Raw genomic sequence first — 13,047 nt, 5'->3', positions numbered from 1 at the left:
TTCGTGCATTATTTTAAAATTTCACAACAATGTGAGTCTAAGGACTTCGTTTCAGATTATAGCATCATTTAGTTCTCATTGTGTTCGGAACTATTTCACCCTCTTCCCAAAGTTTAATTAACTAATTTTATTTTTTCTTCTGCTATCTAACTACATCAGCACCTTAAACCCAAATATGTTGTTTAAAATTTTGTGTAGTTTGTGGGCTACTAAAGGTTAAAATATTTTTATTTCAATATTATTAGCATTAATATCGAACTTGTTTTGTTTCAGGAGATTGTTATGTTACATAATCGTGTATGTTACATGATTATGTAGTAGCCGTTGGATGAAAATTCAACGGTTGTAAAAATATAAGATAATAAAATCATGTTATTTTTACAACCGTTGGATTTTCATGCTGCTACATGATCGTGTATATTACATGATTATATAACATAACAAAAGCCTTTGTTTGATTAAGCAGTGCCTATATCATCCAAAAACTTATCTGCGTCCTACATAATGTCATATTCATCATGTAAGGACTAAAAAATGAACTGAAAAATTATTCAAAATCATCATTCTCTTATTAAATACCACATCTCTCATAACTCCTTATTTGAAATACACCTTGGATAAGTTTAAAAAAATATTGTAACTTTTTTATGTTCTATTTTTTTGTTTTTGAATAATTTTTTTTAAATTTGATACAACCTGTACATGATAAAATACAAAATTTACAACAAAAAAAAATTAAATGCATTTACATTATAATCAAGAAAATTTACTATTACCAGTACAAAATTTTACTCGTACTAATGTTTTAAAAAAAAATATTTCTACTCACAAACGTTTTCCGCAAAAATAGTTGTGCCATCAACAAAGTTGAAGATTCAAGCCTATCACTAGGTTAAAGTCCCTAGTATTTACTTTCTGTGTATTTATAACAAACCAAAATAAATCGGTTTGAAAAATAATAAATCGGTTTTAAAATGAACCGGTTTGGCTAGGGTAAGATACCTAAGAGGGGGGCCTTGTTATCTTACATAATAAAGTTACTTACATTAAGTAAATATGATCCGTCAGATTAGACTAATGAAATCAGACGGATGGAAATTAATTGCACAACTAAAGATAATAAGTGAGCAACCGTGAAGAGGGAATGCGAGTTTGGGTGATTAATCAAGAATCAAGGAAAAAAAAATGTCAAATCTTTAGGATAAGATGCCGACATAACCATTAAAAATTTCCAACCCTTTCAGTATCCATTCTCATTAATTAAATTAACTGAAAAAATAAGGACTTACTTTTTTCCATCTATCACGGCCATCAATGAAACATTAGACACAACCATGGTGCCATTGTGAAGCACTCTCTTTCAGCTACTCCTTTGAAGGCGGTGCTGGGACTAGCAGTTTGGAAATTAAATTTAAAAGATTATGATCGGACTGGTGGGTAAGCAATAAAAGGCAAAGAGGAAACGATGAATGAAATCTGCACAAAAAGAGAAGGGACAGCCGGAGTGTCGAATAGGTTAAACTGAGGATTAAAACACAACATTTTCTTTTTTCCCAGAAAAACACAGGCGAGATGGTGGGTTGTTATTAGAAGGGATTAACCCTGCGTTGATTATTTTTGTAACCGATTTTCAACGGATCAAATTAATTATACCAACTACAGATGGCACAATGCTGTCTATTTACTTGTCATTTCTTGGGACGTACCTTACATTATTTCGCAAGGTGAGAAGGCCCTACATAATAACACCCTAAGAGGAGAGTTACTTTCTGGGTGCAGTTGTGGTGCTACTGTTATATGGTACCACAGCTAGATCCGACTTTTAAATTTAATTTTAATAATAATTATGGATTAAATTTAATAATTAGATTGAATTATAGTATTATATAACTGTAGTACCATATCTTTACCCTACTTTATGGACAAAAACTTTTTATGACATTAACTTTTGCCATAAACATCTGTGTACATAAGAGCAATCTCCACCATACAAACTCTCTAGTTGGACAAGGGACTCTCCTTTTAATTTATTTATTTACGAAAGGAAAAAAGAAACAGTTCGTAATTGAAGCGCTATAGTAAAGGAGAACTTGGGGAGAAGCTGGCTTCTTAGTTCTCACAAACAAGCTCGAAAAAGAAGTCAGTAGAGTGAACAGGGAAAAGAGAGGTAAAAAAAAAAAAAAAAACATGGGAAGTAACGTGATGGGATTGGGGATGTGGTGCCTTTAGCAGCGACCATCATAGTCACGATACTCTTCTTCGCCCGCAAATGATCATCTGTGCTGATGCTGCTGCAGCCGTGCATAAGAGCAACAGAACCATCATTGCTAATTTCCATTTTGATCACAACGACATGTTGTTTTCTAAGGCTGATTCTACTGTTGCAAGAACTAAGACTCTGAACGCCGGTAAGGTAGTAATCGATTGTGGGAGACCTGGTGCCTACAAGCCTCGTACCCCTGCTCCCCGGAATACCAGAAAAGGCGAACATTGTAGTCCTCCCCCTGGCCGATTGTATTTCGATCGACTATGTGGTCGCTAGCTAGGTAGCCAGCTCATGCTGATCCTCAATCTTCATCCTCAACTATGTCATGATATTACTTATAAATGCGCACGTATTAGAGTTTATTGTGGTCTTTGCTGTTGAAGTTGCAAATGTAAAACACTCTCTCTATTTATATCTAATTGTTCACATATATACTATCTACATATTATAAGTTTTAACGTGAAAATTATATGAGAGCTATTAATGGGGAGTTCATTGAGGGTATTGTATACACATTTCATTTCTATTAGACCTAAAAGAAAAGGTGAATTACAAAAAATTAAATAAAATAGCATGAGATCCAGAGTTTTTTTTTTTTTTTTTTTGGAGAATAATAAAAATGTCACGACAAATGAACACCAACATATCAATATTTTATGTTTGTGTCTTCAATTTGCTCTTTCAATTTAATAATGGTTGATATTCACAGGCTGGTGGAGAGGGATCACTCAAACCTGAACGTAAGTAACATTTCATTTTCCTTCTATTTTCTTTTAATAATCAATAGTTTTGAGTCATATTCAAATTTGAACATTCGGATTTAATAAAATTCAGATTTTTAAATTAAATCCGATTTTTTAAATCCAGACGTCCGTATCTAAGCATCACTATTCAAGTTATAAGTACTAATTAAATGTATCATTTGTACATGCACGTGCAGAGTGTGAGAGTGCCTGCAATTATCGTTGTTCAGCAACATCACATAGAAACCCATGCATAGAATTTTGCAATATGTGCTGCAAAAAATGCTTATGTGTTCCTTCAGGCACTTATGGGCATAAAGAAGAATGTCCATGCTACAACAACTGGAAAACTAAGGAAGGAACACCCAAGTGTCCTTAATTACATGTCATATATCGCGCATGCATTATTCTACTTGACAGAAAAATGAGCAAGAAATTAATATATTTTTATTAATTAGAGGAATAAGACTAGTATGAATGGAAATGTTGCTATTTGTTATTACTTTTCTTGTTTAATTCTGGGCGCTTTTAGTGTACCAACTAATAGTAGTATCTGAAAATATGCTCTTATTGATTTGATATTAACTTACCACATACACACACACACCCCTGCGGCCACCCTCAATTTTTTTTTCATGTGAACACACTATTAAATTGTACATTTTAATAAAATCAGTGCTGATAATTGTATAGTTTAACAGCGTATCCATATTAAAAAAATGAGGGCCCCTACATCTGAATATACACACAATCTTTTTTAAGCTTGTATTCATAAAAGAATTTGGATAAGCTTTATGTTACACATTATTTTCATGCCTTCAAATTTATACGGAGCAATTGTAAGAATGCAATATCATAAAATGCAATTTGGCACAAGATATTTACAATGGAGTATGGTACTTCAAGACCCAAAGCAACATTTTTGCTATGGAGGAAGAAAATGATAAATTATCATATCAATTTCTAATATGAAATACTTCAAGAATTTCTTTATATGTCATGCAAATGTTTAATTAATACGCAGATTACTACAAAATTAATTTCTTTATATGTCATGCTAATTTTAATTAATCTGCAGATTACTACAAAATTTCTTCATTTCAAGATTTTTGATCTTGAATTTCTTCCCCAAACAGAAATTAATTGATCATGAATTCATACACTCTTCAAGAGTTATCTTAATAATCAAATCATCTCAATGTATCTGTTGAGATAGCAAATTTATAATTCAATTTTCAGTAAAAATTACATCAAAAATTGATAATCGCGTATCCCAATTATAATAAATTAATTTTTACTCAAGTGATTATATTTTGCTCTAACATACACAATTATGATTATGACTTTATCAAGAATATATAACCTACAAGCTTTTTAGTTTAGTACTTTAGGTACTTGTTTCAAGCATTTTGTCTTTCAAAAATAAGTACATAGATCGTTCTAAATTAATTTGGACATACGTAGTTCAAATTCAAATTTTATTAGTAAATTTTATGACTTCATGAATATGGACTATAGGTCCAACACACTTTATATTTTGCTAATTAATTTTGCATCTTTTAGCTTACGGACTAGACACCCATATTTTGACTAATCATATAAATCAATATTCTTTCACATTTTTTTTTTTTGTGTGTTGGGGTGTTTTCAACTATTGTTTAAGAAACAAAGATGAAATGAGTTTTATTATTTAAATAGTAAGGAGGAAATGGGATTACATTAAACTCTAGGGTTGGAAATGACTTTTTCTTTTTGTATCACCATATCATCCTACCAGCACTACATATACCCAAATTAAGATGCTTTCTAGTTTCTATAAGTGATTTTTATCACTTCATCTATATCAATAAATTTGTCCAATAATTGTTTAATAATGTGCATTGTAAAATAAACTTTTGAACTCCAAGTTCAAGTAAATTAACTCATAAAAAGATTAAAATAGAATAAAGGTGTACACACTATTATTATAAAATCAAGTCAACCATCACATATAGCTTTCCTGCCCCTTGCGATAGGATGACTTTTTCATAGAATATGTCGGAAAATATTTAAGCATAAGTAATGGTGAATCATAATAAATAAGAAATTGTTTCCATAAATTCATCTTTATTTGATTTAAACAAAAATCAATAATTAAGAGAATTTTCAGGTTCTTTTATTAAAATTCTTGTGAATTTTCTGTAATTTGATACATAATCATTAATCATTTACAAATTTTACCACTGCAACTTCATCTTTTCAAACTATGTAAGAAACTCTAGACTTATTGAACTCCTAATTCATCACAAATTATTTCAATTTTTAATTTATTTCACTGATGATGGTGTGAGAACATCTTTATTTTAATAAAGTAAAGATGCTACTAATAAATAAAAAAATATAATCTCTAATACATTAAAATTTGTAATATTTTTATGTTTTAATAAATAGTCACTTCCTTTAAAAAAAAAATGTGTAGTCACTTTAGCAAAGTGTGAGTATTCTCACTAAAGTTGGATATGTATATATATAGCAATCATTAATATCTATCTTCCTTAATAAATACCATCTTGCTCTTGCTTTTCTTAATCCTCAATCAACATCAGAAGGCATCAATCATCAAAACCAATAACCCACCAACCAAGAAATTACCTTTTTCTCACCATACTAAGAAAGAGCAAAAACTTTCAATAAATCTTAATATTTTGGATTAAGTATTTATTTAATTTTTATATTTTAAAAACACTTCAATACAAGACACTTTTCTTATTAATTAATTATAGTTCTTCTTTATTTTTTTTTTATCAAAATGACTTTATAACAATTTTAGAGATATTAATAAAAAATTAATTTGTACTAACCCTCAAAATAAATAAATAAATAATAAATTACATTAATAAAAGGTAAAATAATTTTTAAAATTCGTTAAACGTCAATGCCACGTCAAGCCTCTTTATGTAACCTTTGCGAACTGATGACGTGGCATATTTATTTGCTCACTGTGACAACTCTGCTTCCTTCCCCGAAGAAATTTAAAACCCCCCCAACTCGATTAGTAAAATTAACAAAAAAACTCCATCGCTTTCAAATTTTCACCTCATGCGTGAAGTAGTTGAGTGACAGCGAGAGCCTTTTCCTCTCGAATTTTAAATTCTGCTTTTACCGCGCTTTCCACACAAACGTAAGATCACAAATCCCTAAAAATTCATTCGAATTCGAACGCCATTTGTTCAGTGTACAAACAAAACCTAGAATAAATTGAGAGGTCCGTACGGCCGGCGCCTCTGCGCGTTTCAGCTCTTCACAATCTCATTCAGCACTTCCGTTTGCAGCAAATAACTTGAGAGGTCTTTTTTCTTTTTCAATTTTTTTTAATTTTTATTTTCTAATAAGAATTTTTCTATAATGTGGGTTTTTATTTATTTGACCTTAATACTGAGAAGACGGACTGTTGTATTATTTAGTAGATTGTTTGCTGAAATGAAGATTTCTATGTGATAATTATTTATTTTGATTGATTTTTTTTATTATTGGTTGATTTGGTGAATTGAAGTATCTGATTTTGGGTTTCTGAGTCGGGGCCCGGGGTGTGTTTGTTTGATTGTATGTTTTGTGTTTGATTAAATGTCAAAGTGCAGCCGTGTGCAGCGGCTTTGTCAACTTGCGTTTAGAAAAATGAAATTTGTGAGAAAATTCACCATTTTAACTTTTTTCTTCTTCGATTTTCTCTGTGTACGTGTTTTAGGTAATTTAAGTCTATGATTAATTGCTAACTCTTGTTACAGATGGAATCTTTGTATAAGAAGCTCTACGATAAATATGATAAACTAAAGGTATCTTTTTCTCTCTCTCTTTCCCTAGAAAATAGAGGAAATGCCTATATGTTTTAATGAATTTTTTTCTTTTTTTTTGGGGGGGGGGGTACTTCAGAAGAAAAAATTCAGTGAATTGGATAATCTCAACAAAGAACAAGAATTGAAGTTCACAACCTATGTGAATGGTATGTATTTCTTGCCAATGTATCAGATTAAATGTTGTGTGCTAGGTGTAAAAAGTTTCATTCTTTTTCCAAATAAATTGATTCCCATTTAATTAATGTAGAAATTGATTATATTTGCTTGGCAGCTTAGGTTTCAATGAATTTAAAATTAATGCACTTATTGATTTGAAATTAACTTAATATATAACATGTGGTGTATGTGTTTCTTGATGAAACTTCTTTATATTCTTGACGGAAGCCGAGATCAAAAACATTTGCTTGGCAGCTTAGGTTTCATCTTTGAATCGTCATCTATGTCAAAAGGAGAAAGATCAAAAATATTAAAAGTAGTACTCATATTATACTGACTAAAAAGATCCAATTTGTAGCATTTTTCATTAGTCCGTGCAACCACTTGAAAATGGCCATCTTCCCGTGGAAGGAACTTGGAACACCTTTGGGCTGGAAACCTCTCGTTTATCATATGTTCACGTTGAAACCAATCCTCACGTCGAAAAACCTCTTTCTTGCGTCCTTTGTTGGCTTGAGCAGCATATTGTTCCGTCTTTTTTCTGTGTGTTCTCACACTTTCTTGTGCAGTTGCTTAACAAATTTAGCTTTCTTTAGTCTAGGGTGCCGGCGACTATGCGCATCAACAAGTAAAGTTAATAAATCCAAAGGAAATACTATTTAAGCTTTAAGTGATTTTTGTACATTCATCGGCGCTCGATTACAAGAGCTAGAGTAAAGAAGCTGCCTTAAATAGATTGATTTAAATGGATGAATTGAGAAGGCAAATCACAATTTAAAGTGTAAGACATGATGAATTGGACTTGGAGAGAAGACAAGCCATTGTGAAATTATTCAAGCTATTGGACAGGCAAATATAGAGTTTGGGCCAAATGCTTGACAAAAATTCAGGTCATGCCAATTGTAGCTTAAATCAATGTAGAGAGGGGTATCTCAGAATTAAACTGACATTGCTTAAGTTGGAATTAATTCACAAGTTGTATACTATTGGAAAGCTAATTGAGTTAGCTTTTTAATGCATTTCATGGAATTGAATTTGAAGTTTTCTAGAAGAAGTTATGACCAATTCATTATAACCTGTTGAGTTTTTTAGTCAAAAGGAACTTGCATGACTTCTACCTTATTTATGGTTTCTTTTGCAATGTTTTAAGTTTACCAATTTTTCATTTAAGTCTAGTTTTAATTTTTATGTTTAGTCTAAGTCATTTGCTGGACCTTTTGTGTAAAACTATGCTTGGAGGGATGTTCCAAGAATTCAAGTAGGCTTTAGGATTTAGGGTTTAGTTAAAAACATTGGGTCAATGATTGTTTATCTCTGCTTCATGCTTTTTTAAGCATTGGATCAAGGTTTGTTTTAACTTAAAACTCTGTTTAGAGCTTTCTTGGGCATTTGAAACTTCCAAATTGAGCGTGGGTTTCAAAGTTTCACCGTGGTGTTTGCATCAACTTGTTTATCAACATACTTACAACTCAGCTTACCTTATGTTAATTCAATCATTTTTGGACTTGAGGTTCAAATGCATCAACAGAACAAGTTCAGATACACTATTTATTCATGATCAGTGGACTTTTAATGTGTTACTGATTTTTGTGTTGATGCATTGAAGTAATGGATTATTGACTGATATGATATCTTTAAAGAGCTGGACTGATTATGATTCATTACCGGACCTTGTCTAGTGTTTTTCCTTTAGTTTTCCTCTTTGAGGCTAAGAGCTGGGCCTTGTCTGAGTCCTTTATATTTGCTAGGGCATTAAAGGTATTTTGTTGCCTATTAATGCGGCTTCTGAATATTTTGACTATTTTTTAGCACAGGGCATGTTTTTATCAATTTCAGGGCGATTTCTTTTCAACGTAAATATGATTAGCATACTTTTGGGATCCATAACTAGTATACAAGTATTTAAATGTAAGGAAAGAGTTTTAATAAAGTATTTGTGACCGCAATTTGAATCAGATAAGTAAGTTTGTGCTGGAGTATTGTTTTTATCTGTTTAGCTCCTGGAAATTAGAAGAGAATAATTGTCTATGTTACAGAATGTAATCTTTGTATAAGCCTCTGAAGTGTTTGGAATTTAGTAGTCTGTTTCTTTAAAAGGAATTTAATCTGGCTTACTGTATCCAATAGAATTAAAGTCAAAACTCTAATTTTTAATCATACTCTGAATTGATCAAGTGCTTATTTTCTGTCATTACAGCTGCAGATAAGTATATAGAATTCTTAAGAAGTGAAAATGAAAAGTTATGTGCACAAGTTAACAACTTGAAGAGTGAAGTGGACTCAATCAGGCATGCACTCTCAATATATTTTTTTTTTTACTGGATTTTTGGTTTTTGCTGATTTTCTTGGTTGTATTTTTTTTGTTGTTGCCACCAGATCCAGCTTTTTCTGGGGCACGAATAACAGAAATTGACACATATTTACATTTCATTGCAGGTCAACCAGTAATGAGCAATGCTTGCATTACCAGAAGCTTCTAATGGAAGAGAATCAAAAGAGTAAGAAACAATTAAATATTTTGATAGATTTTAAAAGAAAATAAAAATAATACACACACTTCATGTGCATTAGTGTATCAATTTGAAAACATTTTGCAACCTTGGGCATTTCTGTTATGCTTTCATCTAAGATCACGCTCGATGTATAAAAAATTGTCATACGTACAGAGAAAATGGCATAGATGGTATTTAGGAAGCTGGGTTTGATGCTCAAGTTATTGAAAATACCTTGTTAAGGACTGTGCATGAAATATGTTTTCTGGATAAAAATGTAGAACCCTGCACTCATTCTTCTCAGGATGCTAAGTGCAAACTGAATCAGCCTTGAACCTGGCCAACCTAGGCCATGGTTCTTAGCATTCTACAAAACTAATTGAAAACTAAGTGGAGCTGAGCTAGACTACCTTGATAGAAGTAAGTTTGATTAGATGTTTTTACAAGTATAAAGATTGAGAAATTGAATTGGCAATGTAGTGGGGAAGGAGCCATGCATAATGATCGTTCTTCTTGGAGGAGTCACTAGCATCTTTAAGCTATCCATATTTATAAAGGATGCCAATACCTTCTGTAGGAAGGATGAGCTTGACATATAACATACTGTCCATGTCTTTCTCTTGTCTGCTAAGCCTAAGAAGATTATTAAGGTTTTTGAAATCACCAATAAGCTTTCTTCTTTTCAAGACTAATTCACCTAAAAGAGTGATGTGTGCATAAGCTCATGTCTGAGATAGTTATTTGGTAGTCACTTTGAGATGAGATTCTGTTTTTTAAATATTCATGCATGAAAATGGCCCTGTAGAGCCCAAACTAATTTCACTTTTTATGGTCCATGTCTGTGTATTGTTTAATTATCCACAAGTGTCATAAATCAAAGTAGCAAAAGGTTCTCTATAGTCACCTTTGTTGTTCTCTGGCCGTCGGTACCATAAGAAAAACCCATTTGTGTTTGCGAGAACCTCAGTCTCGCTAAAGCAAGGATTCTCAGACTTTGAGAAGCATTATGAAGCAAAATCTTTTGTGAACTTATTGTTTGTGGTATGTTTCATACTTGGTTGTAACTCCGACCAATATTCAGATCTCTTTACTTGTTGAGGTCTCAATTTTTGTCAGATAAAGCACTGTCTGAAGAAGTTGAGACACTCCAAAAGCTCCTTCAAGAGGGAACTGCTTCCTCTTCAAAGGATGACAACAATGATAATATGCAGCTATACACTCCTGAAGGTGCTCAGCCTACATCTGGAAATCAATCCAAAGAAAAGACAAGAAAGCGTAGGAGGAAACTTAGAGTGAATCTGAGAGTGAATGCATGATTACGGCTAGTTCACGTGCTCTTGATTACGCCATTGAAGGACAATCAGCGAAGGATTTATCGATTTAGAATGTTTCCTGGGGGGCTCTTTTAAATGAGCAGCTGGTATGCCTGTAACCCTAAGCTTGTTAAGCTGAAGTTAGTTATATTGTCTTTATGTCTGACTATTTTATTGTGATCTCCAGCCTGAATGCTGTAAAAGAACTATTGACACATCAGGTAGGGAATACATGTTTGACCTGGCTTTTACTTGAATGTGATGTCACTGGTTTAATTGTTTGTATTATTTGTTTCTTAGGTGGTGGTGAACATGATAGTGGTCCAGCTAATTGTCTGTTTCAAGCTCTTATTGAGTACTTATTCGGCATGAAATTATCCCCATACCATGAATCTGAAGGAAGATGTGTTTCAGCTCTGCATCAATCAACTGGTATTATTTTACATGGAATTATTTTTAGCTCCCTGCAATTACATCATTTCCATTTTTCTTTAATTTGATTGCTTTTTGTCCACTGTATAAATGTTTTTTGATTGATGTTTTCATGTTTAGAAATATCCAAATCGGTAATGATGATATGGGATGAAAATTAAAATGGAAACTCACTAGAAAATTGTGGTTAAGTAAAGAAAATTTATAAAAACTCACCCAGGATCACTTGTTGGTAGTAACTTAATACAATCCTTCATTGTGTGCATAATAGGTTACTCATTCAGTCTGACATGGGTTAAAAGTAAAGATGGAGAAGAATTCGAGCTGCTTTATCGTGTGTTATCTTTGGGTACACTGGAGAGGGTGGCGCTAGGGTGGATGATGGATGAAATAATGTTCAGCACAAGTATGTGTCCAATATTTTTCGAGAGGATATCCCGGGTGATCAAGTAGTGTTATTGATTCTCAAATCATCGTTACTGGTGTTTTTCATGATGTGAAATTCTGCCTTCTCAAATACTGTCAATTGTGAGTTGTGACAAACGGACTTTGATGTGAAAAACCGATGTCGATCGTTCATAAATGAGTAGATTATTTTGTGAAGTTTTTAACAGCTAATCCCCTATTTGGATCCTCCAACGAAAGGCGCCATCGGATCTTTAGATTAATAGGATATTGGGCAATATCCGAATCCGATTCGAACTTGGGTCTATCCGTGTTTGATCCGACTCCCACCCTTGTTTTGTCAATCGACAGCTTGAAATATATTTGAGCAAAACGCATGAACCGGGCTTTATGTGGTCTTTGGGTGAAAAACAAAACAAAGGAAATAATGTAAAGGCAATGAACATGTAATACATATTTTAGATTGAGCATTATTTATGTTGAAGCTTATGGTTACATAATGACGTTATTAAGCATTATATCCACAACGCCTCAGCAACCATGGTCTAATTAATAAGAATAAAATTACACAAAGTTTATTGTAATATTATTTGATATTATTATTCAGATTTATTAGTATTTTTATGTTAAATTAATTATTTAAATTATTTTAGCAAGATCTCAATCTGTCCACGTGTCACCTCTGGATTAGTTGGAGGTAATTCTTCTTCAACTATAAGTAGTTTTGAAACAAAACTTTATTGTGTTTGAAAAACATAATTCTTAAATTTAATAATTTTAAATCAAAATTGTGAGGATAATATATAAATTTATCATAAATAAATATAGAATAAAGTGTTCTTAACTTCTAAACCATAGTTAATATTAAGTACGTGAATTTGGATATGGTGGTAAACTAAAATATGCTAATCTTTTCATAATCTTTAATCACGCATACGTTTATAATAATGTGCAATTAAATTTTAATTATCTTTATATTCTTATCTCATAACTACAAATTACTTCTTTCTAATTAAAATAATAAAAAGCGTATAAGCTTAACACTAAATTCAAATCCTAAATAATTTACTTATCTAACAATTTGCAGTTATGTAGCGAACCCTAGCAAAAGGGGCTTAAATGGAATATCAATCATAAAAAAGTCTGTATTAATTGAAAACAGCAATATATGGTATGCGGTTTGTAGCCAAAATCTCCCCACAAGGAATGTCCAATCAGATAATGCAAACACATGACAAAGAGAATTTTAATTAAGAAAGAAAATTATTATATATATTAGTTACCAAAACAAGATTTGTTATAAAGAAAACAACTAGAAATTTGGACACCCAGATAAGAGGATTAGAAGTTTTATAAATAGCATGCTCAAATGCTAGCTGGAGCATGTCAAGATTGTTATATCTTTAT

At 31.9% G+C, this 13,047-nt stretch overlaps 1 protein-coding gene across 1 annotated transcript; it reads left to right on the top strand.

Annotated features, from left to right (window-relative positions):
- The first annotated feature begins 5,995 nt into the window (after window positions 1-5,995).
- On the top strand, window positions 5,996-12,174 carry LOC18033447. The gene is made up of 9 exons (XM_024186677.1): window positions 5,996-6,335; window positions 6,774-6,821; window positions 6,919-6,988; window positions 9,196-9,286; window positions 9,435-9,496; window positions 10,607-10,803; window positions 10,991-11,024; window positions 11,104-11,235; window positions 11,507-12,174. Exons 2-9 carry the CDS (start codon window positions 6,774-6,776, stop codon window positions 11,686-11,688), a joined length of 816 nt encoding a protein of 271 aa, XP_024042445.1. The 5' UTR covers window positions 5,996-6,335; the 3' UTR covers window positions 11,689-12,174.
- Window positions 12,175-13,047: the final 873 nt, after the last annotated feature.

The sequence above is a fragment of the Citrus clementina genome, unplaced genomic scaffold (genome assembly GCF_000493195.1).
Source record: "Citrus clementina cultivar Clemenules unplaced genomic scaffold, Citrus_clementina_v1.0 scaffold_9, whole genome shotgun sequence".
In the NCBI taxonomy this organism is placed as follows: domain Eukaryota; kingdom Viridiplantae; phylum Streptophyta; class Magnoliopsida; order Sapindales; family Rutaceae; genus Citrus; species Citrus x clementina.
This window is presented reverse-complemented; position numbering and strand designations above follow the sequence as displayed.

Bases quoted from the DNA above. Each gene is read 5' to 3' on its own strand.
- LOC18033447 (XM_024186677.1), top strand. From the start codon at position 6,774: ATGGAATCTTTGTATAAGAAGCTCTACGATAAATATGATAAACTAAAG. The intron at 9,287-9,434 runs GCATGCACTCTC...ATTTCATTGCAG, and splicing joins AGTGAAGTGGACTCAATCAG to GTCAACCAGTAATGAGCAAT. The intron at 11,236-11,506 runs GTATTATTTTAC...TGTGCATAATAG, and splicing joins AGCTCTGCATCAATCAACTG to GTTACTCATTCAGTCTGACA.